The 27380-nt window shown below is 38.0% G+C and overlaps 1 protein-coding gene across 2 annotated transcripts in view; it reads right to left on the reverse strand.

The window, feature by feature from the left end:
- Positions 1-2416: 2416 nt before the first annotated feature.
- Positions 2417-27380, reverse strand: part of HECTD4 (HECT domain E3 ubiquitin protein ligase 4) — a 236234-nt gene continuing 211270 nt past the window's right edge. For both annotated transcript variants that reach the window (XM_075178495.1, XM_075178494.1), the window contains exons 64-76: positions 23427-23578; positions 20720-20823; positions 20497-20620; positions 20146-20336; positions 19753-19899; positions 19404-19523; positions 15143-15298; positions 14598-14701; positions 13960-14181; positions 13431-13597; positions 12018-12213; positions 11643-11865; positions 2417-5494 (exon numbers count right to left, since the gene is read on the reverse strand). In XM_075178495.1, coding sequence (XP_075034596.1) covers positions 5358-5494; positions 11643-11865; positions 12018-12213; positions 13431-13597; positions 13960-14181; positions 14598-14701; positions 15143-15298; positions 19404-19523; positions 19753-19899; positions 20146-20336; positions 20497-20620; positions 20720-20823; positions 23427-23578 — 2043 coding nt within the window. In that variant the 3' untranslated portion in view covers positions 2417-5357. The remainder of the gene's footprint in view (positions 5495-11642; positions 11866-12017; positions 12214-13430; positions 13598-13959; positions 14182-14597; positions 14702-15142; positions 15299-19403; positions 19524-19752; positions 19900-20145; positions 20337-20496; positions 20621-20719; positions 20824-23426; positions 23579-27380) is intronic.

Here is a 27380-nt window from a genome sequence, read left to right on the forward strand (position 1 = left end):
ACAGGCAATTAGGATACAATGATATAAATAATGTGCTAAATAATCCATAATCTGTGCGTTTGGTTTTGAAAACAAGTTTGTAAACAGACAACAGATAACATGGCAGACATTGTGCCACGTGCTTTGTAAACACGCTTTCAAGATAGAGGACTTTGTACCATGCTTTGTTAACCCTTGTAGGGCTGTATAATCGTGGGACTGATGATATATGGGATGATAAACATACGTGTGTGTGTGTATATCACACTAATCAACCACAATATTAAAATCACCTGCTGTGTCCCCCTCGTACCACCAAAACAGCACTGATCCATCGAGCCCTGATCTCCACAAGACCTCTGAAGGTGTCCTGTGGTATCTGGCACCATGATGTTGGCAACAGATCCTTTAAGTTCTGTAAGTTGTGAGATGGGGCCTCCATGGCTCAGAATTGTTTTTCCAGCACATCCTACATATGCTCGATTGGACCGAGATCTGGGTAATTTGGTGGCCAAGTCAACACCCAGAACTTGTTATCATGTTCCTCAAGCCATTCCTGAACAATATTTGCAGTGTAGCTGAAACAGGCTACTGCCATCAGGGAATACCGTTGCCATGAAGGGGTGTACTTGGTCTGCAACAATATTTAGGCAAGTGGTACGTATCAAAGTAATATCCACATGAATGCTAAGACCCAAGGTTTCCCAGCAGCACATTGCCCAGAGCATCACACTGTCTCCAATGTCTTACCTTCTTTCCATTGTGTATATCTTAGTGCCATCTCTTCCCCAGGTAAACGACTCGCATACACCAGTCTGTCCACATGATATAAATGAAAACGTGATTCATCAGACCAGGCCATATTCTTCCATTTCTTCATGATCCAGTTTTTGTGATAACGAGTCCATTGTAGGTGCTTTGGGCAGTGGACCGGGGTCAGCATTGGCAGTCTGACCAGTCTGCGGTTACACAACTAGCTGAAATGCACTGTGTGTTCTGACACCTTTCTATCACAGCTAGCATTAACATTTTCAGCAATTTGTGCTACAGTAGCTCTTCTGTGGGATTGGACCAGACGGGCTAGTCTTCACTCCCCACGTGCATCAATGAGCCTTGAGCGCCCATGACCCTTTTGCCGGTTAACTGGTTGTCCTTCCTTGGACCACTTTTGGTAGATACTAACCACTGCATACCGGGAACACCTCACAAGATCTGCCGTTTTGTAGATGCTCTGACCCAGTTGTCTAGAAAACATCTTGGTCCTTGTCAAAGTTGCTCAGATCCTTGCATTTGCCCATCTTTCCTGCTTCCAACACATCAACTTCAAGAACTTACTGTTCACTTGCTGCCTAATATATCCCATCCCTTGACAGGTGACATTGTAACGAATTACAATGTTATTTACTTCACTTATTCAGTGGTCTTAATACTGTGTCTGATTGTCACGAGCCGTGGCGGTGCCCAGCCGCCGCGACTTTCTTACCTGCATCCCGACCGTCGCTATGACGACCGGGACATCACTTCCGGGTCTTGTCCCGGCCATTGTAACAGTGAGCGCTGCGTCCCCGGCAACAGGAGGCAGCTGGGCGCGTGAGCAAGTAACCCACTAGTCTGTGGGATAATTAATGTTCTACATTTAATTAGGCATAGCCTGGGGGGGGATTATCAGAGCTAGGCTCTGATTGGCCACAGTCAGTATTTAAGGCAGGGAGGGCTTAGCCTCCCTGCCGGTTATAGCTTCCAGTTTTCTGCTTGCTACCTGCTCCTGTGCTGTTGGTGTATACCTGTTTGGATTGTTTTTGCCGTGTATGACCCCTGCCTGTACCTTGGGTTTGCCTCTTTGCCTGTGACCCCGATTCATTTTGCCTGTGCCTTGGACCCAGCTATATTGCTCGTGACCCTGACCTTTGGCGTGTTTCCTGATTATTCCTGCTTGCAAGTGACCCCTGACCTTGGCTTTCGTTTGACCATTCACTGCCATCTACGCTGCTTTCTGGCCTGCCGCTACGGTTTTGTATCACAAACTCACACTACATCTGGAGATAAGTCCTGGAGGCATCTGAGTACCAGTGAGCGTATAAAACTCTATGGGAAAGGCGGCTGCTAAAGGTGAAGACCTCCGCCAACTAGTTCTGTGAGTTTGTGTCCTGACTGTCAGCGTAACATTATAACCGGCCATAAACTTCTGGAGTATTCGCTTCCATGGATGAAAGCGAGGTGAACATTTCTCCAGCCCAAGTTCTGGCAGGTCAGATCCAGTCCATCTCACAAGTGGTCCAGAACCTTGTTTAACGTTTGTCTGCTCAGGAAGAGGCCACCAGAGCCGCGCAAGTTCAGCAAAACCTGTCAGCACCCACAGTTACATGTCTACTGTAGAACTTTTTATTGACTTGGTAGCATGTAGTATACAAATTTAAAAACAAACATAATAAATGGATGACATTCAAAATCAATTGTTTATTTTGATGACACTTTTCCTTATTTATTATGCTTCATTTACACAGCAGTGTTTTAAATACCAATACAGACAAGGGGAATGGCATTGAGTAAAGGATTTGTTATATGCAACCATAGATAACTGCAATAAATATACATCAACTGTACAGCACACTTTTAGGGCTCAAAAAGTAGATATGTTTCACTTAAACCCATGCTAAAAAGTGTTTCTATTTCAAGTGGGTCACCCTCCTCCTACAGCACCTTTATAATAACCTTTTATCTGGCAAGACTGATGTGGTTTATAAGAGACTGTGGTGGTAGATAAAGAAGCAGTTCTAACTCAGTTACCTTTCCTAGTCTAATGACCAGGACTCTTGGCAAACATCTAAAATAAAGACCTTCTCAGAGCAGATTATTTTGTGATAGTGTTGTTGGTTGGATTAATATTATTCTAGTATTCTTTTTCTCCATATAGCATATAACAAATTAGTTTACCGATATAAACATTACCTAACTCAAAATATTTCAGAAATAATCTTCTCCATAGCTTCATTTTCTTTCACATTAAAAGTTCCCTACAAATAATGTAACTTCGCTATCTTATTGGCTCTGCATCATGGCCTGCTTCTGAAGTGACATGTATCACAACATGTCACTGTTTAGCAAACTGGGTTTCCAACTTTGGCAAGGTTCAGTAATCATCAAACAAGCACATTACGCATGAACAGGAAAACCAATGTACGCACATTTGCAAATCCTACTGATAATGGGTCGTTTTGAGAACACTTCTAATGATGCCAAAGCCAAATGATTCCTGCATTATATCTACCAGGACATAAGGGGGTACTGCATAATTCACTTTTATAATAATGCAATAACATAAGTTTTTCTCAACTTCCGTCAACCCTTTGTATCTAATGGGTAAGCAAAACTCTGCTTCACTGTAAATATATGTCAAGTCGGTACACATTCGGTTCAATAACATACAAGTGAACGGTTTACTTAATCTAATAGAAAGATTGTCATTTTAAAAATGTTTATGGATTTAAATGATATACAAATCTCTCCCCTGGGAAACTTACTACAGCAATATGTTCACACTACACCATATTAAGGATAAGCCTAATTCCCACTGGGTCATAACTTCAGGCTATGTCACACGTACACACATTTTTGTATATATCTGCCCTCATCACTGCTGGTCTGTGTAACTCAATAAGGTGTCACTGCATAGATATAGTATTGTCATTTCCAGCGCAAGTACCACTTTATATGGAAACACTTCATGTATAAGCTTTTCTCTCAGACTGAATCCACCACTGAAAACAGCTTCAACAGACTGAGGTGTAATACTTTCTAAATAAGGCATCATCCCACTCTGCTTGTGCCATTGCGTTTCGCAATATTCCATTACCAAGTTCAAGGTTGCAAGAGTTTGAATACACAAATATGTATTCTACTCAACGAACCAATAACTAGTAATTGGAAGCAGGTTGTACATCACTCATGGTGCGTTTTTTTTTACCAAAATAACTGCTGGTCAATAAGTAGTAACTTATAGCTATATACTGTGTATGTTGCACTAATAAAATATGACCAAATGTCCAGATTTCAAGTTGCTTCCCTTTATTGGTAACATTTTACTGATGCTCATACATTAAAGTTCTCTCCCTGTGGCATAAGGAGTTAGTGTGAATTGGCTCCATTCAATCTATTGCTGGCACTGTAAGTTGTGGTTGTAGTTTAAGTTACTTTAAACCTACCAATTTTACTGTACATAGGTCATTATAATGACCAGGTCATTTGCATGATAATTCACAATTGAAACCAATACACATTAGTCTCTTGGGTTAAATAAAAATGCACTGATTCCCATTGTACTCTCTGAAAGGTCTACCTCTGATGACATGAGCTGGTATCACTGTTCTGTCATTTATGAGTCCTTAGAATTCTTTATCCAGCTCTTTCATAAAGAACATATTTTTTTCTGACATTAATAAAGTCCTGTGCTTATTAATATCACAGCTCCCACAGGTATCCAGTCACACAAAACACTCTTCTGCCATTACATTATGTGCTGCATATGGTCTGAGCCCTTAATAAATACAGTGCATTGTATAACTCTGTATGTGCTCAAACACCTTCCCATTCTCAGCAGCATAAGGCCACAGATTCAAGTTCTCCAGTGAATGCTCACTCTCAACTGGACCCCATCACAGTCTAAAAAATCTGAACTGAGTAATATACTTCAAACAAAACAACTTTTTAAATAAAAATACTTCTTAATAAAAAAAAATATCCCTGTGCAGCTCATATTCCTATATACTGAGAAAAGACCAACCAAAATTGCCAGGAAAGTAAAATGGATATTCCTCACAACATTGGACTATGTACAACCAGCAGAATCCAGTGCTTATTAGAACTATAATAACTTAAATATTACTTTGCAAAATAACTAAAATAAAAACAAATTTTTTTCACAGCTATATCCAGTGTGTTACATTCCTGTACTCTGGAAATAATTTATCATTAAATAATATGATGTGTATTGTTATTTACATATAATTTGTCATTATTTCCTGTTCCTCCAGTCAAAGTATAAAATAACTGGATTTTTTTTAAGTTTTGCCACAAATGTTAAGCGGTACCAAGACTACCTTAGCATTTGAGGAGAAAATCAAGTAATCTGCTCACATCAATCAATACTAAAATTATTCTACAAACAATTCACAAACAAGGCAAAACTCCACCAGAGACTTCACAAATACAAAAGGTAATTGTGCGAGTTTGGGCAGAACAAAACTAAAAGTTCAGTAATTTTGTTTCTTCAGAGTTCTGTCCACGGGGCAGGCGACAGTTGTTGTTTGTGAGAAATTATAGGTCCCAAATGAACTGTATCCTCTCTTCCTTAACCTTCTCCTCTGCTGGTCAGATTAGAGTCAACCACTGAGTGGGTCTTCCCGATAATGGATGGCATGCTTGAGTTTCTCCAGCATCATCTCCAGGGAAGAGTACTGAGGGAGCTTTATCATGAACATACATGTCTCCACACGGATGTATCTGGAGTCTGGGGAACCTGCAAGATGAAATAAATCATTGAAAATCCTGAATGAACACTGATAAATATTAGATCATGTGGAGGAAAGTGAAAAATAATTATGCATATAATTTTGTGACAATACATTTACAGCTCTAGACATCGGTACATCGACTATGATGCACAGGCGTAGTACATACCATAGGTAATGTAGTTCTGTAATCCTGCAGAGCCATGGTTATTTATTTATAGAGCGATACCAACTACAGCTGAACAAGGTCTAATGAACTCTAAATATCTAGACTGTCTATGTAATAGGATAAATGAAGGGACTACAGCATCTACAGTGACAAAGCCAAACCCTCAATATGTAGACCTTTTACTGGCAGAAGTGACTAAGTAACATTGTTTGCTCGTTGTTCTATAGGACTAATTTTAGAGGCCTTGTATTCTTATGGTCTAGTTAGTAGAATATGTGCATAGTTTGAATACAGACTAATCCTTGTATTACATATGTACGTATGTTAAATTCTAATTATCGCTCCTACAAAAAGTATAAAGTAATGTGCAGCCCAACTTCTTACTCAGTAGGTTTAATTCGATCCTTGATATCTGTTGTTCATCTGTATGTATGGGCAACTACACTGTATCACTTCTTGTTCTGTTTTGTGTATGTAATTCTCAATATCTTATTATTCTATGTACACTTGCATAGTATCATTTATCTTGTGATGTGTGCTGGATGTAACTTGCATGTTTATATACTGCATAAGGAAAGATTTACTGAAGATACACATTACAAAAAATTACAAATGTAATGACGGTCAACATTTTTTAACCTGGCTAAAGCATGTGGAGTTTAAATTGTCCCAGGAAATCACAGTATACTAAAATGGCAACAAGTGTATTGACAATAAGGATCATTAAGAACAGCTTGCGTTGCTTCAAGTGCACATGACAAGGTGCACACCCAATTCCTGGGGTTTGGAAATACCTCTGTAAAACCTGAATCCACTTATAGAGGCAGGTAGATACGCTAGTAGAAAATGCACATGATAAAAACAGTATACACCACACTACAAACTAATCCGCTTCAATACCACCCCCATTCATTAATTCAAACTTTTCAGTTGTCTACTTAAAATACTGTTCAGCTTATCCTCCTTTATGGCCTAAATTAATGAGGAGAGTAATGGGATATTGTGACGGTCCTTCATATGTTTGATTTTTTTTTTAATAAATAAGTGGAAAGCCCCTAGAAATACTCTTTCCCACCAGATTGCAACTGAAAGCTGTCCCGGGGAAAGTATTATATATACACACATATACATATATATATACATATATATATACATATATATATATATATATATATATACATATATATATATATATATATATATATATATATATATATATATATATATATATATATATATATATATATATATATATATATATATATATACACACATATACATATACATATATATATATACATACACACATAATCTCAAGAATTCATAGTAAAGTAATGTAATGATGTATTGAGCCATCCATGCATAACTGTTTATTACAATCTTTAATATTATTTGTAAGATTGTTATTGAACATAATGTCTCAAATGGAGCTTTGCATCTGTGTGCAATCTTTCCTGATATCATTGTCCCTGTGGTGTTTTATGTGTATCTAGGCATATATGGTTATCTATTCATACTGTATAGATGTATAGCAGAATCTGAGGGTTAATTGCTGGAAGTAAAAAGAAAAAAGAATGAATGCGCAAATTCACTTCTTATTAACCATATAATCAAAGTTTAATAATACCAAATTAATTAATGGCTGGAAGTAAATAATACGTAATACGTATTGTGATTTTTGAATCGCCTAGACTATATATCAGAAGCTGACAGACTTCTGGGCGATAACACATTTTATATTAAATTGCCATCGGATCCTACTCAGGAATATATTTTAATACTCCGTGAGTTATTATCTCAAGGTTTACGTGATAACATTATAAACAAAGAGGAATTCCAGTTTCTATATACCACTTACCCCACTATTCTGATTTTTTACTACCTCCTTAAAATCCATAAGGATATGACCAGACCTCCAGGGAGGCCTATAATCGCTGGGATAGATTCTCTGACGTCCCACTTATCAAAATATGTAGACTTTTTTCTCAATAAATATGTGGTGAATTTAGACTCGTATCTGAAAGATACAAATAATATCCTTCAAATTTTGAATGAATTTGTATGGGACCCCAAGTTTTATTGGGTTACTATTGATGTACAATCCCTCTATACATCTATTCAGCATGATAAGGGCATTAGTTCTTGTAAGGAGTACCTAGATGGGGACTCAAGCATTTCGGTTGAACATGGTAATTTTATTTGCAAATTGATGGATTTTATTTTGTCTCATAATTATTTCAATTATTTAGAAGTGTTTTATCTTCAAATATGCGGTACAGCCATGGGCACAACATTCGCTCCGAGTTTTGCTAATTTACATATGGGCAGTTGGGAAACAAAATGTATATACCATAATAATCTTTTCATTGATAAAATTAAACTTTTTAAACGCTATATAGATGACATACTAATCATCTAGAGTGGTACTCTAGATGAATTTAATAGCTTCTTGGAACTTATTAGCGTTAACGATTATAATCTAACATTTACCGCTTCCATTAGTCAAACGCAGGTTGAATATTTGGACCTAATCCTAACATCGGATAATGATAAGGTTACCACTAGAAACTATATTAAACAAGTTGATACGAACAGTTATCTTCACTATAAGAGTTGCCACCAGAAACGGTGGAAAAACAACATACCCTTTTCCCAATTTAACAGAATTAAAAGGAACTGTAGTAGGGAGACAGATTTTGAAGAACAACTATCATTATACTCAGATCGTTTTAGAAAAAGAGGTTATCCGGCCTCTTTGTTAGATGAGGCTACTCAGAAAATTAAGAACAAAAATAGAACTGAGATCCTAAAGTATTCAATTAAAGGTGAAAAGAAGGATATGATACCGTTTATTACAGAATACAGTAGTGGGGAAAACCTTATAAGGTCGACCCTAACTAAACACTGGAATATCCTGAAAAGGGATCCAGTCTTATCTGAAATACTCCCGGAAAGACCAGTGGTAGTTTTCAGAAAAAAACGATGTTTGAAAGATATGATAGCTCCAAGTCTATTGGAGAAAACAACAAGAAGTCATAAACCACCTGTATTGAATACTAAAGGTTCAGTAAGATGTAATCACTGCAACATTTGCAAGTTTATGGACCCTACTAAAACACACTTTTTTAACTCAGACAATAGTAAAAAATTTATTATTAAGGATAGGATGGATTGTTTAACAACCTCTGTGATATACATGTTGGTCTGCCCATGCAAATCGAAATATATTGGCAAAACAAAACGTACTCTTAAATTACGTATACAAGAACACATTCGTAATATTAGGAATAAAATTAAAAGCCATTCTGTATCTAGACACTTTAATTTGATACATAATGGAGATCCGCATGGTCTTAAATTTATAGCTTTAGAGCATGTTACACTGGGTAAAAGGGGAGGTGATCTACAAAGGAAACTTTCACAACGTGAAATGTATTGGATATTTGAATTAGATACCTTATCCCCTACTGGTCTTAATGAAAATTATGAACTAGCCCCTTTTTTATAATTATAATCTTTCCCTATAGGTTCCCCCCTCCCTTCTCCCCTCCTCCCATTCCCCCCCCTCCCCCTTTTTTGTCACTATTGTTATTAGAGTTATACTGATGTGAGCTATATTCCATAGTTTAGTTTTCTATGGATCATATATTAGATGTATATCTTATAGATATGGGTTTATGATATTGAATGTCTTTTTTAGGCATGAAGTATGTTATATGTATTTGCACTTTATAAATATGTCTTTCGGTAATATAATATGTGGGTAGTCTATAGTCTTTTATATACACGCATTCTACACTTCATTAGAATTTTTATATTTGATTAATATTTTATTGTATTATTATATGAATATATGAGATGGTTACCATCTAGCCTTGTATTATACATCTTTAAGATGACACAATTGTTTATATAAGTGTATCTTTTTATATAGCATTATTTGTTAGTTCTAGCGGTATTTGACTCTCTATGCCGCCTATATGGTGATATAATGTTTTTGTCCATAAGTATATATACTTTGGCGCTATGTACGGATCGCATCTGGCATGTTGGTTTATTGTTATTGTTGCGATTGCATATAGAATCTGTTTACAATAAAGTTTTTTCGAATTCTCGATCCCGCGCCTGCGCGGACTGTGTGCATGCGCCAAAATGGCGCGCGGACTCGATAAAAAGCCGGTTTATCCGGTGTTATACATCTCTGTGCTCCTGAGGAAGTCTTGTGATTATCAAGACGAAACGCGTCGAGCCTTACTGTGGATCAGCTGTACCTGGTGAACTATATGTGAGTTCAGTATTACTTTGTTTATTAAATTTTTATTGCTTTTTACAACTGTATTCCCTTCCATTAATTATACCGCCGCTGGAAGGGTGTCCATTGCACGAGATACAGCTGCTTTTAAAGAAAACATCTTCTGGCTATTATGCCCATATTCCTGGGTGTCCATTGTATGAGATACAGCTGCCTATAAAGAAAACATCTTCTGGCTATTATGCCCATATTCCTGGGTGTCCATTGTATGAGATACAGCTGCCTATAAAGAAAACATCTTCTGGCTATTATGCTCATATCTCTGGTACGCATGTGAATTATTACCTACACATTAAGTGGTGTGTGTTTTTCTGGGCTACGTTGGTCTATATATATACCCTGGTGCATTTTGGAATATTACACCCTTTTGAATATTCTGTGGTGTTTCACGTGGTGCATTGTCCTTTGCATTACAATATTATACTATGTTTGCCTTTTTTCACGCCCTTGGATTGTTCCTGAGTTGAGATCCAGTGTTACAACTTTCAAAGAGGATCCACTCAAGTCTAGATTATACATCTTTACCTGACGGTACACATATATATACACATTTTGTTCCTTGTTGTCCTGATATAACATTATGAGGCACCCTGCCTGTGCTTTGTTCTAATATATATATATATATATATATATATATATATATATATATATATATATATATATATATATATATACACATACACACACACATAATCTCAAGAATTCATAGTAAAGTAATGTAATGATGTATTGAGCCATCCATGCTTAACTGTTTATTACAATCTTTAATATTATTTGTAAGATTGTTATTGAACATAATGTCTCAAATGGAGCTTTGCATCTGTGTGCAATCTTTCCTGATATCATTGTCCCTGTGGTGTTTTATGTGTATCTAGGCATATATGGTTATCTATTCATACTGTATAGATGTATAGCAGAATCTGAGGGTTAATGGCTGGAAGTAAAAAGAAAAAAGAATGAATGCGCAAATTCACTTCTTATTAACCATATAATCAAAGTTTAATAATACCAAATTAATTAATGGCTGGAAGTAAATAATACGTAATGTGAATATAATTGTATATCCAGGATATCTGGTATTGTACGTCTAAATAATATATCAACACACACACACACACACACACACACACACACACACACACACACACACACACACACACACACACACACACACACACGTACTTTTAGAGCAGAAAAGGTACTATATTCTGGGAAACCTGCAAACAACTATGGGAGTGGGTAATTAATGATATTAGTTATGAAATGGTCATTAAGTGTCTTGCTATTAGCCCTTCTTTGACATTCGCACATTTTACTCACTCCTCCAAACATTTTCCATCAGACAGTGTAATTCCACAGAGATGTGCTAAATTATTTCATTTGAGAAATGGACTATGTGAGGGGATGGTGTGACATTGGTGTGAATACAACAAGGTTCCTATATCCCATTACAAAACCTAATAGAGATAATGTACCAGAAAAAAAGTGTTCTTTAATCTCAGAATAACAGTCTCACCAGCCATCATGACAGTATCCTGACCATGTTGATATTGCTACATGATGTAAAGCACTAGTGACATGTAACAAAATTCTGTTTTATTAGCCATGTTTGAACACCCCAAAAAATACAATACAATTTTAATTAGGGCAATTCATTCAGCCCTATTTGCGTTACCTGTTGCTCCATCAGGGGGTGCAATTTTCATGGGATAAGGCGGGACGTGTGCAGTGTCCGGTCCTCCATCTTTACATGGACATGTGAAGGGAATACGCTCCTGATTGCAGGCAAATTTGATGAACTTACAAAGTTCTTCCTGAGTAAACATCTCCAAGGCACACCAGAAAAACTCTATGTGCTGATCAGTCTCCATTAGACCCACTTGATACATTGTGTGAGCCTAGAAAAGGAAAAAAACAAACTTGTTCATAGCAGTATTATGGGAATCTGTTTTTCATAACAGTTATCCTTAAAAAAAAATTCTGCATGGGGAATTTTCTCCGATGGCCTTGGACTACATCAAACCCATCTATAATTTGCCAACTCCAGTACCTTTAAAAACTCCAGATTGATAAATGGCAACCCGCACGTTCTGAGCTCCATCTCCAGGGCAGTCAAATTGGTTAGAAGCTGCAGGGGGATAATTGAACCCAGGCCAGCCCGTACTGCATTCATACAGTCCTGGTTCTTCAGTTCACGCACACGGAGGTTCCGGATTCCTGCGGCATATATATCCTTGTTTTCCCAGCTACAAGGTAAATTATAACAATATATAGACGTGTGTCTTTGTGAACATACACGCATACTATGGAGATCCTTTATACATCTTTCTGTGCTGCTCTCCACTTATGGAATTCCCTAGCACACCCAATCAGACTTTCCCACAGCCTTCAAATCTTTAGACATTCTCTAAAACCCCATCTCTTTTAAAGCTTAGCTTATCCCTGATAACACTATTCACACTACTACACCCTCACAGCTGTCCCAATCTCCACTCTAAGCCACACTCGCTCCTCTTGTTTCAGCTGTGCTCTTACACTTAGAATGTAAGTTCTCTAATGAGCTGGGTCCTCCATACCCTTTGTTTTTATGTCTGCATTTATTTCGTCTGCCTTGTTTTATGTGTGTCCTTGTTTTATACATGAGCTAGTGTTATGTATGGCCTGTTTTATACATGAGCTTGTGTTATGTATGGCCTGTTTTCCCTACTGTACAGCGCGCAGTGGAGCAATATAAATCTTTATTAATGAATTTTCCACAATGGCTTTTACAGAAGAACATCTTCAGCAACAAAAGCTTTGTGGCACTGTCAGGAATGTCAGAAGCATGTAATATATGAGCATTTTCCATTTGAAATTCAACATCTATCATTGTGATAACATAGGTTTTTGCTCAATTGTGTGCCATGTATGAATGAATTGACTAATGTTATTTTCACTGTGTCTTAAAAAAAACAATACTTATTTACATAAGTAATTGCACATGTAAATTCCAAACAATTTAAATAGTGAAATTGGTTTCTTTTACTTATTCATTCAAATATTATTAGTGATTTTATTATTTTAATTTCTACGAAGGCATTTCAACGAGCCAACTCCTCCTACAACTCTTTTGATTGCCTTCTGCATTATCAGACATTTTCTTTAGCCATAACAGTAAAACTGAGAACCTCTCAATGAAGACTGTAAATTACGCATGACCTGTACGTTGTTTCATTCATATCACTGTTCTTCTGCTGCATCCAATCTAATGATAAACAGAGAAAATTCCTATTTTTTGCACTTGCACTAAATGAATGCTAAAGTGACATCTGCCTAGATGAGCAGAAATTGTATTGAGAGATAACAAATCAGGAACCAATTACTTAGAAACCAGATGACTTCTCTTAACAAAAAAGTGCCAGGTCTGTCTGCCATTAAGCTCTCCAGTTATTATTAAGAAAGTTCTCACTCCATAGATACTCACATAACAGGGATGTGTCTCCCCTTTGCACAAAGCTCCACTTCTTCCCCAGTCATATTCACGTATGTGAATTTCAAGCTTGGTTTGTTGGGGGAGTCTGGGCTTTCAGTAGGTAGATGTTGTGCAGCTATTTCAGCACAGAGAACTTCCAGATCAGCCTCATCATTTACCTAGAACATCAGTATAGTGAATCAGATGCTGAATGGAATTTGGGAGTTTTACAATCAAAGCAGTAGAAGTGGTGGTTGTATGGCATACCACTGTGTATCAGCATTGCAAACACTAAAATATAAATAAATATAAATATATACATACACACACACAAATACACACAAAATAATAACTGCTGCATGATGAGATTTTTTAGTTATTTAAGCACTGAAATGTGTTATGTGGAAGTAAGGGATAGAGAGTATGGCTAAATTAGGAAAGCTGGAGAGGGCAGTTAAAAAGAATGTATAGTCATGTGGTAGATTTATATAATAGTGATAAAGGGAAAGTACTGCTAAATTAAAACAATGGAAACATTTACATTTTCAAACTTTTTGATGTAGTTGTGGGTTAGGATATCTGCCTCATATAGATCAGTTTCGGGATCCAGCAGCTCTCCCACAAGCATCTTCCAAAAACAAGGTAGTAGGTCCAGAGGAAGGGGTACATCTGCTCGGATAGCTATACCAAGGAGCTGACCAAAGAAATGAAGCAAATGCTCCTCGGCATATGTTATAGGGCTGGGGGTCAAAAGGTACTTCCCCTGTGAAATACACAAGCATAAACATATTACACAAAGAAAGACAAACAGGCTCAGTAGCACTGGTTCTCCATTTGCTGTACTATTATTGCTAATAGAACACAGCCCCTCTTCTACATCATAGGTAACTGTTCTCAGGCAACAGTGTGTTTCAAAGAAGTGACCCCTACCAATGCACTACAATAAGGGGGCATTACTTAGTATAGCATAGAGTTGTCTCAAGATGGACAATAACTTCCATCTGTGCATTTATTCTCTTGTTAATTATTTGTCATCTGAGAAAGTTTATTTTCTGTTAAGACTGTGAAGGGATTATTTCTTTGCTACCTTAAAAATTCTATACACAATGTACTGTATTACAGCCAAGAAAAAAACACAAGTATAACAGGAGTTATTAAAACTTCTCATTGATGTGTTACCTTATTTTTATTAACTGCAGAGCTGGGGCATAGCAGCAGAAGAGACAGGGAGGAGCTTTGGAGTTCCTTACACACTTGCCAGAGGAAATGTCGGAAAGAGCCACCTAAGAAACAATTTATAGTATTACAGATAAACTACTACATACACTAGTAATAATGGTCCACTTTATGAAGTGAATCACTTGCAAATTCCGCAGCGCTTTACAATTGGGAACAAACACAGTAATAAAATAATACTGGGTATTACAGACAGAGGTAAGAGGGCCCTGCTCTCAAGCTTACAAGCTACAGAATGTATGTAACTAGTAAAATAGTTGTGTTCTGAAAGACAAGTTTTGATTTTTGCTTAAAGCAAACACATTTTTGTTGTTACCCGGAATGTTTATGAGAGTAAAACACCCCATGGTACATTACGTGCTATTACAGCGCAGGTTCTGCAGATGTAATGTTCATATCTATCCAGTATATAATATTTAATGTATAAGGTATATAGAGACTATTTGCGAGGAAACTGCACAATGGTGAAATTGTTTTGGGTCACTCACTTGTTCCATGCACTTCTTCTCCAGTAAAACGAATATTGAACGCATAAGTAGGATCCCCTCCACTTGCTAGTTTGACACAGAGCTGGGAGGAAGGTACACATGCCAGTTGGCGAGCTGCTTGGCAGAAGTAGGAGTTCTCAGAGGTCCGAATTTCACCTATGGGTGTAAACCCACTGCATTTCAGAATAGGAGGTGGTAGAAAAGTATATATGCTACAAGAGGGCAGTTCTTCAACTAAAGCTACAAATATTCAAATAAGAGTATACATTTGTTGATTGATACTTTGTGTTAAAAAGATTACTTCCAACGGAGCATGATATGCCCTTCGTGATCAGTGGTTTGGGAGGAAGAGTTTTTTTTTTTAACTTATTTTCATTGTTATAGCAGGTATGTATAGACAGCTAGGCCTACGCATGTTTGTCAAATGCACCATAATCAATTGTGAATATTACAGCTATCACAGCATTGGTTAGAAATGTTACAGCCATCAACATATTGAAAAACCAAATAGCTTCAATATAGTATGGTTATCAAGAAAATTTTTTTGATTATTTCCATAATTTTGCAATCAACAATGGATACAACCAGAAATGACATTAGCATACTCTCAAACATCAACCCAAATATTAACTTCCCTCCTCAAAAAGAAAGAAACATCATGACACTACTATACCAAATAGACCATCTCAAATAGGTCTAGGGAGAATTAGTAACATAGTTAATTATAGGTATTTACCCAGGCAACCCTGATGCTCAAATACCATTTATTGAAAAAGCAGAATTTGTTGGATGATTTGGAGAAATCTAAATTTATTGCAATGCACCTGCTAGCCAAAAATCAAAGTTTCTAAACTATCCAAAATATGATATCATCATACAGTCAACCTAGCACTGTTCCACAGCATGTGGATTAGTGTACCATCTTTACTTATGCTATCTATACAGAGAGGTGATTCTCTCAGATTGACCCTATACAAGAGTTTTAGGGAGGGGTCTATGCATCAAACTTATCGGACACTTAAAATATGCGGAAACTACTGTTTCCTCATTGTTTAAGTATATTTGGTATGCATTAACTACCTAAAATCTCCTCCGTTTAGGCAAACATCGTGCAGCATCACAGTCCCCATAGATTACTATGGGGACAGCAATGTTCTACAATGCTTCAAGCTTTGATAAGCTTTGCAGACAGGTAACACATCTCAGGATGTGTGCTCTCTGTGCGCATGCACACAGCATTTCTTCCAGCGCTGCTGGTAAATAAGAAAATTGGCTCACAGGAGAGCTGTCACTTCGCCATTAGCCCCAGAGTAGCCCCGGCATGATGAATCCAAGCAGTGCATAAATATGCATCACTGCCATGTGCAGCGATGCATATTTAGTTGCACTGCATCTTATTCATGCATAGACCCCTTAGTATGTAATAGAAGCAGATGCCTATAAATAACAGTGCTAATTTATGTTGGGGATCAGACACACCAAACCACGTGTTCTGGAATCTCATTTCACATATCATCTGTTACAGAATGCTGGTCCTCCACCCATATGGTTCTTGCCCTATTTTTACCCTATTTTAACACTGAAATGTATCATTTTGAAATGTAACCTTTCATGCTTCCAGCATTCTTTATTAATTCCCCTAAGGGAAGGGCTTACGGTTTGGTACTATAAAAGGAGACAGAGGTTGTGGTGTCACTCTTGAAAAAAATGGCATTACATTGGCCATCCACAACTCATTGGACAGTGGTAGTAGCTAATAATGAATGTAGTATCATCTTCCTTTAGAAATGCACCTTCCTCGCCACCAATCTTGTTTAATCCCCCAGCTTAACCAATGTTGTTGTATTGAAGTCACCTGAAGATGGTGGTTATGTGCTGCCATGACTGCTAAGACCCTGCCTGTCAATGAAGCCGAGGGACCAATGGTGGGCCTAGGTCCTACATAGTAATTTGAGGTTCCTGGCCCCATGATCATTATACATGGTATTTGAAACTCAATACAAAGTGTTCACTTTGAAGTGCTATGCACTTCCACTTTTCTATAAAGGAAATCCTTGCGACATCACAGGGATTTCCATACAAGGTAGAAAGACATGGAGACATGAGTTGGGCCTCCCAAGGAAAGCATTACTTATACCACTTTCACTTTGCCCCCTTAGCAGTATCCTGGGTATATGAACCCGGGATATTGCCGGGGGACAGAGCCTCCCACTCCTGCAAATTCCCGGGTCGACTGGGTTCACACTGAACCCAGACCTGCCCGGGTCTCCGTGGCAACATCACATGAGGAGCTTTGATTGACTGCTCTTGAGATGTAAGCTTTTCATTTTTTTTTTCTCTTTTCAACAGCTTTCGGTGAGACCGTGGTTGAAAAACCCGGGTCTCACCGTTCAGACTAGAGGCTACCGGGTTGGATGACCCGGGAATTAGCAGAGGACCCTTTCACACTCAGCCTTGACCCAGGTCGTCGGGGCTTGCCCAGGCAATAACCCGGGTTTTTGAGGCAGTGTGAACAAGGTATAACAGATCCCTGCAAAATCCAACTGTAATTTGATCCAATTTGCACAGGATCAACTAGCACTAAAATAAGGCAGATCCATAGGAGTTGTCTCAAAATCCCACCTGTTAAACACATACTTGCCAACTTTTTAAACCTCTGCTCCATGAGATCCTGGAACAGAGGTCATGTGGCAGGGGGTAGGAGGGAGCATGGGGATGCTATTGCCTCACCGTAGCCCCGCCCCCTGCTAAGAAATGCAAACATTCACAGCATTTCAAAGCAGGGGGCAGGGCTTCATGACGCAAAATCGCGTTTTTAACCCTGCCCATCACGTCCGGGAGAATGCCTGCTCTCCAGAGATTCCGGGGGGCTCCCTGAAATTCGGGAGTCTCCCAGAAATTCTGAGAGAATAGGCAAGTATGGTTAAACACCCATCCCCCACCACTACTTCTTGAGAAAGTATATATTATAATATATAATATATTATCTACAATAATATTATGTATCCCCATACTAGGGAGAACTAACTGAAGACATTTTGGGGGGTGATGCTAATTGTGTAACTAACTATTGAGAGAAAGCAGGAAAAGTGCATTTTTTTGAAATTATCATTTATTTATATAGTGGCACCAAATTTGCAGCGCTGTACAGAGAATATTTGTCATTCACATCATTACCTGACTCATTGTAGCATACAGTCTAAATTCCCTAAAACATACAGACAGAGACACAGAGACTAGGGTTAGTTTTGTTAGCAGCCAATTAACTTACTAGTATGTTTTTGGAATGTGGGAGGAAACCAGAGCACCTGGAGGAAACCCACGCAAACACGGGGATAACATAAAAACTCCAAACAGAAGAGGCCTTGGTTAGGAATCGAACTCATGACCCCAGTGATGTGAGTCACTGTGCTGCCCCATCATAACACGTATAGTTTGGAGCAAAGAAGGGACAGGGGGGACATGATCGAGACTCAAATATATTAAGGGTTTCAACAAGGCAACATTCTTCAAATGAAGAGAAGCATTATAACACAAGGACATGCACTGAAACTGGAGGAAAGTAGGTTCTCAGAGGAAATCTGAGGAAAAATTACTTTACAGAAATGGTAGTGGATACATGGAATAGCCTCCCCTCAGAGGTGGAAGAGACAAATATAATAGAGTAATTTAAACCTGCTTGGCATGGACATAAGGATCATATAGGGTTTGAGGTTACCATAGGTTAACATATGGGCAGACTAAATGGCCCAACGGTTCTTATCTGCCATCAAATTCTATGCCCGTTTTTCCCAAAGTCACATAAAATACAAAATGAAAGCCCCAACTTTTCTGAAAAAGAAAAAACCCAAAACACAATATTAAATGTGGTCAGACTCAGAAATAAAATTGTATCTGGCATAGCCAAGGTGCAAGCTAACCTTGTTCATGAATCTGTTAAATAGGACATAGGGCATACTGCAATTTGGTTTAGTTCATTTGAATGTAAACTATGTATATTGTAAAAATATTAAGAAATGTTATGGCTTTAAGAGTCATGCTGTTAAAATAAGTGGGTTTATATGGAGGAGAAATTCCTTCTCTAGTGTCCTGCCTCATAGGGGTGAAACATAATTATGCCCAACATCTCTGCCTCATTATTGCAGAAGCAAAACAAGACAATGGAACATACATGAGACTTCAATACTAGATAACAACCTAACTCCAAAGTGTGCATATCAACATGTGATAATTACTGAAAGTAACAGCATAGTGTTCTTACCTCCCACAATTTCCAGGGGATCGAGGCTGATCTCTGGTGCTGCATGGTCAGCTGTTCTCTGCACAGTTGCATTAAGCACCCGATTCATCACAGTTACTTTTGTATCATAGAAGATCAGTCCTAGTTTCAGAATGAGAGAATGTTACTAGATTACACCTACTATATGCCATGAATTTAAGACCACTAAAGACAACCAGAATATATATTAGTAATCACAACTAAAATTCTGAAGTAGAAATTGTTTCTTTGTATTATGCAAATGAAATGTCATAGAAACATATAAAGTAAAGGCAAAATAAAAAAATGACAAGCAATCTGTAGAGAATAAGCAATGGAAAAACTTACACACCTTTTGCATGTTGTAGCAAAGCTGGAATACTATGCATGTACATATCTGTTTGCCGTAACTCCACAAGTGGCAGGAAAAAAGTCTCCAAAGTGGTGTTCAGTGACTGAAGAAGGGCAAACCGGAGTCGAAGACTTTCTATGGGAACATCTGAACAATACAAGAAATGTAAAAACAACTTTAGATGACATTTAACAGTATTTCTGTGTGTCCAGTAAGCTATATACTGTAGTCAGGTCCAATCTATCAGTGCAAATACTAATAAGAGTTTTGTGCTTCACTAACCCTTTAACTGCTTCAATAAACAATCCTACATTTGCAACATGGGAACAGAAGCCAGGATTTGCATGGGCCCAACATAAGGATAATGACTTAATAAAGTTAAAAGTCACCTACTCAGCAGACAGGACACCCTGGGGTCAGCAGTGTCTGAAGTATCCAAATAGACCTCATGAGGGTGCAATCGGGCTGGTGTTATTGCAAGGTGACGGCACAACCGATTGATATATTGAACCAGAGCCACATCCATTTCAAGGTTAAACTTCCTACTGTATTTCTGAGCATGTCGTGTATCAATGCACGCACACCTGGATAAAAAGAGAACTCACTGACTTTACAGGTAACACGTTTGTTGTGAACTTTGAGAAGATTAAATGGATGAATAGAGCTGATCGCCTGCAATTTAAACAACTATTGACAAATAGAAATAACAGGTAAGAGTTAGTGAGTTCATGCTTCTATTTATACCTTTCAAAGTGAAGGTCGTATCCACAAGCTAGAATGGCTCTCCAGATACTTCGAATGTCCTGTTTAGATTTGTCGACCACAAATTTCTGGAACCCTTCTAGTGTCAGAAACTTTTCCTCGGCAACTGAAAGATATCATGTAGACAAAATGCATTAAAGTTATAATAAAGGTACTGAATAGAATGGCTGGCGCCAAAGATCTAACTACCAATAATGTGACATACTTTCTTGTTTCTTAGTAGGAGATTTGTCAGGGTCCTTCTCGTCTGGTCTGCTCTTCTCTGGAGATTTTGGTTTCACAATTGGTTTCTTCTCACTTAGGGCAGTTCTTTAAATATAAATGTATTTTTCTCATCAGTAAGGACATAAAAGGCCATTATTTAAATTCTATTAAAGATTTCAGCCCTTACGGTGAAATCTAATGTCATTATGCTGATATTTTTATTAGGTTTTGTTAAGAAAGCATATATTTAGAAAATGTAGTATAGTCTTACTCATGTAAACACCAAACAGCAGTTATCTAAGCCAAAGAATAACACTTTAATTAATTACAACCTGTACTGCAATAATGTCCAATATTTGCTGCATACTATACATAGTAAGAGATTCTATAACAGCGGAGCAATCTGAAAATGTTCTTAAAATTACTTTTGTCGAAATGACTATATAATTTTATATCATATTCTTTAAAAAAAAAAAAAAAAAAAAACTTTATTCAGGATGTAGAAATAATTTTGTGTTTTTTTAGTGCTTAAAATATTGTTTTTGTGCTGTGCTTTCCTAAAAAAACCAAACATGTTTAATAGTTGTTCTCTATTCAGACAGGGCAATTTCCATTTCTTTTTACATGGGACTGTTCATTCAGTTGGAAGCCATGTACATAATGAGCCCGATTCATGTTCGGACATACGTCTATTTGCACAGCCAATCTTGCATGAATAACTCTGCACATGCTCAGAAATGGACCTTACAACAATGAACACAGTTGCATGCAATTCATGTCCAAAGGCAACGACTGCCTACGACTTGAAGGGGCGGAGCAGGGAGAGGGAAGGGGTGAATGAATGTAGGCAATGTACCGTAAGGGCATACAGACGACTTTCCAACGCAGTTGCAGCCCATTCATGTCCTGGATTTCTCATAAGTACCCTTATTTTCAGCCGTATAATTACATCAGCTACAGTGCTACTTGCCGACTGATAGATATGACTGACACGGCGTAGTCTTTGTTTTCAAAACTACACATATGCGTGCCACTAGCTAGCACAGAACATGTGCATGCAAAGAACATAAATAACCATTGTATGTACGGAACACATCGAAAGCATCTTTATTTATGTATTTAATGTAAAAAAAAATAAAAAATGTGGGAAATCTATATTAATTATACTGTTAATAATTGTTCATTTATTTTATAATATAATAATTTTTGTATGCGTTTTGATATGACCTTATATTGCACATACACTTGTGTGTATACTGCAGTCTGGTCTGTGTGTTTATGTAGGGTAAGTATTGTTTAGGCACAGCATACTTAAACCCAGATTCCAATCGAAAAGCATCCTGAGATATACTTCATTTGAATATGGTGGGAATTTCACTCTAGTTTCGTATTTCTTTTTTTAAACGTAACTTGCAGGCCCAATGTAAATTTTATAAGAACGATCTCTTGTTGTGGTGCTAACTAAACCACACACTTATACGCATAACATAAGAAGTGGAAGTGGTTGTATTGGTTCTGGAAAATGTTAAGCTATTTTCTTTTTGCTTTTGGTCTGACTGTTTTTGAGATACAGGCTTTGCCCTCTTGTCACATTGCTTATTCAAAAGTGTTCCCTGATTAAATACATATAACTCAATAAAAGACAGAGGCAGGCTGGGCTGGGGGACCGGGGGGCATATGTCCCCTATGTTGGGCTGGGTCACTTGGTCCCCTGCATTTTTTTCCCCTTTAAAATGTTCCTAATTAGGCTACAGAGTCGAGTCTTGACCCCCGGGCTAAAATTTGCAGCTCTCCCCTGATAAAAAAAAACCATACAACTTAGAAACATCTCTTTCATTAAATTAAACCTTTCAATTTACCTTATAAAATACTGTTTGGTTTAGCTTAATGTAGGAGTTAAATTAATTAAGATAATAAAAGGGGACATGGAGACTATCTTTATTACATGTGACATTTATTTGAAACTCTGTTCTACATTGGGCAAAATGCACCTGAAAATTTTCTTCTCCACCAAAGTGAAACCGAAAGGGGTAAAATCCATCCAATTAAAAGTATAGGACAAGACCCAAACTCTGCCATAGTTGGTGCAAATTTCAAGTCCTTTTGCAGAATGAAAATGACCATGCACCCCTCTGTACAGCAATAAATGCTCACTTTATTGTATAGCAAGACTCTAGCTCCAAAAATTTAAATCTGCAAAAAGTAGGTGCAAGATGCACCTACAGTGGTATTTTGCAAGGAGCTTCAACTTTTTTCATCGACTGATGTAAACTTCTGCTTTCCGCAATTGCAGCCATCTTGCTCCGTCAGCATATGCACTAGAAATCTAGACACACTTGTGCAATTCAAAGCTTATAAAGGTTTTGTCTGTTCCTTGATCACATTGTCTTCTCATGTCAAAATCTAAGCTAATTTGATAAGTGGTTTGTGATGATAGTTAATATGTATTTGCACAGGAGTGCCACTGTGATTTTATCCCGTTTTCCTGTTCTTAATGTTTTTGCCACTGTACCTCTGACATATAAAAGTAAGAACGAATAGTAGCTACTGAATCTGAAAATCTTCCTTTTGTTAGGTGCACCTTAATATGACCCTTTTGGTGTTTTACTACAAAGACGAGAGTCATGCCATATCTTACTAATCATTCACCTTTACTTTCCCTGCATAGCACAGTGTTAATCAATCTGCATCAGTCATAAAATACTCACCGAACACTATTCAAAACAGCTTTGTCTTTAGCGAAAGGTTTGCCCACTGGCCGCTTAGTGCTCACAACTTTTACTGGGTGCTGCTCCTTTCCAGTTTTACTATATTTGCTTTTGTCAAATTTTGGTTTTGGAATGCCGTATTTCCGTAGAATCTTCAAAACAGAGAAATGTTACATATTAGCTCAAGTGAAAAAACAAAACAAAAGTCCAGGGGTATGTGGAGCACTTTAATACCTTCATTAAAGATACAGCATCATTAAACTGTATTTTTGTTTGTTGTGTGTAGGAAAGAAAATGTAAAAAACACTGTTTTTATTTTCCAGCATTAGATATTTCTGTGAGTGAAATTGTTTATACCCAGCAGACAGAAAATGTGTTGTCCTTGGTGGTCCTTTCCCACAATTTGTAACATATTTCTGATAAAGTAAAGTACATCTATTTGCAGCATGGAAGGGAAGCGGTACAGACATTTTAGTTAGCACAGTCACATAGGAGCAGGATCTAATCAATAAGTAGGATGGACTGTTTAAATTAGAGATGGGCGGGTCCGGTTCTCCGAGAACCGAACCCACCCGAACTTTGGGTATCCGAGTACCGAGCTGAGCAGCTCGGTACTCTTCCGCCCGTTCCGAATCCAAATCGAGGCCGAACGTCATCGTGACGTCGTCGGATCTCGGGGCTCGGTTCTCGCGATACTTCAACTTTATAAATACACGCCTCCACAGCAATCCATCGCCATTTGACAGAGGGAGAGAGCAGGGTGTAGTCATAGGCTGATTAGAGCAGGGACAGAGAATACAATATTGTTCTTGCAATTGCTCTAACCAAAATCGCTAGTGCAGAGAGAAGGATAGAGGTTTATTATTTTTTCTTAATATTTGGCACTCCCCAGCGCTAATTGTGCATAAATAATTCTGGCTGTCAAAAGTCATATCTGTCAGCAGTATCTACTAAATAATTTTTAGCACTCCTCAGTGCTTTTGGGGTGTCCTCCCTAATTGCGCATTAATATTTCTGGCTGTCAAAAGTCATATCTGTCAGCAGTATCTACTAAATAATTTTTAGCACTCCTCAGTGCTTTTGGGGTGTCCTCCCTAATTGTGCATTAATATTTCTGGCTGTCAAAAGTCATATCTGTCAGCAGTATCTACTAAATAATTTTTAGCACTCCTCAGTGCTTTTGGGGTGTCCTCCCTAATTGTGCATTAATATTTCTGGCTGTCAAAAGTCATATCTGTCAGCAGTATCTACCAAATAATTTTTAGCACTCCCCAGTGCTTTGCGCTCACAATGGATTCAAAGCAGTCCACATATGATCTGAATGAGCAACCAGGTTCTGTCACCAGTCCTGATGTTAGTGTTCCCAGTACGTCATCTGGCCAAGGCGATGTCAAACAACAGAGTGTTTCCAAATTAGTGCAAAAAACAAAAACCCCCAAAAAATTTACTGTATTGAAGCGAAAAAGAAGTGTAACTGAGCAAAAGTTAAGTGACGATAAAAAAAAATTTGCAAGCATGCCATTCTACACACGCAGTGAGTGGCAAAGAGAGAATGAGGCCTTCACCTTTGGGTATTAGTGGCAGATCCCAAAAAGTTACCCAGCCTACAATTGGTGCACAACTACTGTTACGCGTCAAAGCCGAGCTGCAAGATAACAGTGAGGCATTACAGGAGAATATTTGCTCTGATTCACAAATGACAACAATCCCTGTGGAGAGTCCATCCAACAGTGGGATGTCTAATCGTGAGCATTCTGCTGATGTGTGCCTTAATAGCCCGAGTGTAGCTAGTGATACCCAAATTGAGGATGCCACTTTGGAATTAGAAGAGGATGAGGGGGAGATTTGTGTAGGCGACGAGGACGCTAATGATGATGTTGATGATTATGATGCAGACAGATACCAAATTGCCTTTCTCAATTTCTATTTATATTCTAGATTATATAACGGCTGAATAGTTTTCTATTTTACTCCTAGTGGAGAGAGGATCTGATACAGACAGATACCAAACTGCCTTTGTCCATTTCAATTTATATTGTACAGTCTATAACGGCTGAATTTATTAGTATTTTATACAAGTGGAGGGGGGCCTAGAGAGACAGAAACCAAACTGGCTTTCTCCATGTCAATTAATATTGTACAGTCTATAATGGCTGAATTTTTTGGTATTTTATACAAGTGGAGGGGGGCCTAGAGAGACAGAAACCAAACTGGCTTTCTCCATGTCAATTAATATTGTACAGTCTATAATGGCTGAATTTTTTGGTATTTTATACAAGTGGAGGGGGGCCTAGAGAGACAGAAACCAAACTGGCTTTCTCCATGTCAATTAATATTGTACAGTCTATAATGGCTGAATTTTTTGGTATTTTATACAAGTGAAGGGGGGCCTTGAGAGACAGAAACCAAACTGGCTTTTTCCATTTCTTTACATATTTAACTATAAGTGTAAGGTGTAATATACATTCAAAGACGATGGCTGCATTGCCAATATGCATAGATGGAGAGGAAGACAATCTGTTTTGTGTGTAGAATAAATGAAGGCCTACCAACAAAAAATTAAACTGTTTTTTTGGATGATTTATTACCTCAACAATTAGATTACTTGTCTCTAAAACAGTTGGAGCACTAAATTGGGTTAATTTAGGCCCAAAAACATGGATTTTCCAAAAAAATAGCAAAACAAAACCAAACAAAACCAAAACCAAAACCAAAACACGACGGTAATCCAGATCCAAAACCGAATCCAAAACCAAAACACGGGGGTCAGTGACCATCTCTAGTTTAAATGCTGTTTGTATCAGTATGTCACAGAATGCATAGAAAAACGTATAAATATTTATATTTATTTCTTCAGAAGTTTTGAATATATATATGGATGTGTGCTCTGCCATATACATGAAAGGGTTACTGCTGGTTAGAACACTTATATTTTGCATAAGGTAGCCTATTTAACAAGAATTGTGTCGCTGCAATCCAAGTTCAGTTATCTCAGGATGAAAATCATAAAAAAAACAACAACTTTATTATTTGAATAAAAGCATTTTTTATGTGTTGGGTTTTTAAATATTTTTTTTATGTTAATATTTATTTTTAAATTGTTTTTCCCCCCAAACCAGGGTTTTTAGTTCCACTCTACATGTGCGAGGCTACCTCACGCCTGCACAAATATGCGGAGACTGCCTCGTACCGCTCCAAGCCAGTATCACCAGGACAGCAGAGTATTGCCACAGTAGTTCCTGTAATAGGCATAGCTAAATTTTAATTTAAAATGTACTAAATTAACTGTATCGCCAAGCCTCTACCCAGTCCCGCGAATGTGAAGCAGCATAGCTGAGAAGAGCTCTCATGAGGTCCTATCCTCCTGGAGCCAAATAGGGCTTTGAGAGCACCCAGACCTCAGCAATCCAAGTCCTGTAAGTAATTTGGCCATGAGATTTAAAGATAAATCTCCCAACCCAGACACCAGGGTGGAGATGATTCTAAGCCCCCTCTCAACCTGACAGTGTGTGGACGAGGGCAGCTGGGGTGGAGGAGAAACACCACCCTGTCCCTGTGTGTGTGTATTATCACTACTCTTTATCAATGTGAAACAGCCATTATAAAAGCTACTATTGAGCAACAAACATTACTCTTCTTGAAGATCCTGCTCTATTCCTGCAAGACACCCATTTACTGCTGAAATCCTCTGCTTGCCTGTTGCTAAACCCAGCCAATATTTTGCCTGCTACCCTGCAGTGTTGTTCCAAAGTAAGGAACCAAGCCACATACACCAGCAACTACATGCACCACAGAGAAATAATTGGTTCCATGTGCTGGTGAAGGAGCCTGGTGGTGGCAGAGACTACTATCCTGCAACTTATAGGAGGTGAATGTCTGGTGGTGGAGAAAAAACAGTGGCATTGGTCAGTAATGGCAGGTTACTGACCGTAAGAGGAACCCCACGACATATCA

This window comes from Mixophyes fleayi, chromosome 1, assembly GCF_038048845.1.
Source record: "Mixophyes fleayi isolate aMixFle1 chromosome 1, aMixFle1.hap1, whole genome shotgun sequence".
Taxonomy (NCBI): domain Eukaryota; kingdom Metazoa; phylum Chordata; class Amphibia; order Anura; family Limnodynastidae; genus Mixophyes; species Mixophyes fleayi.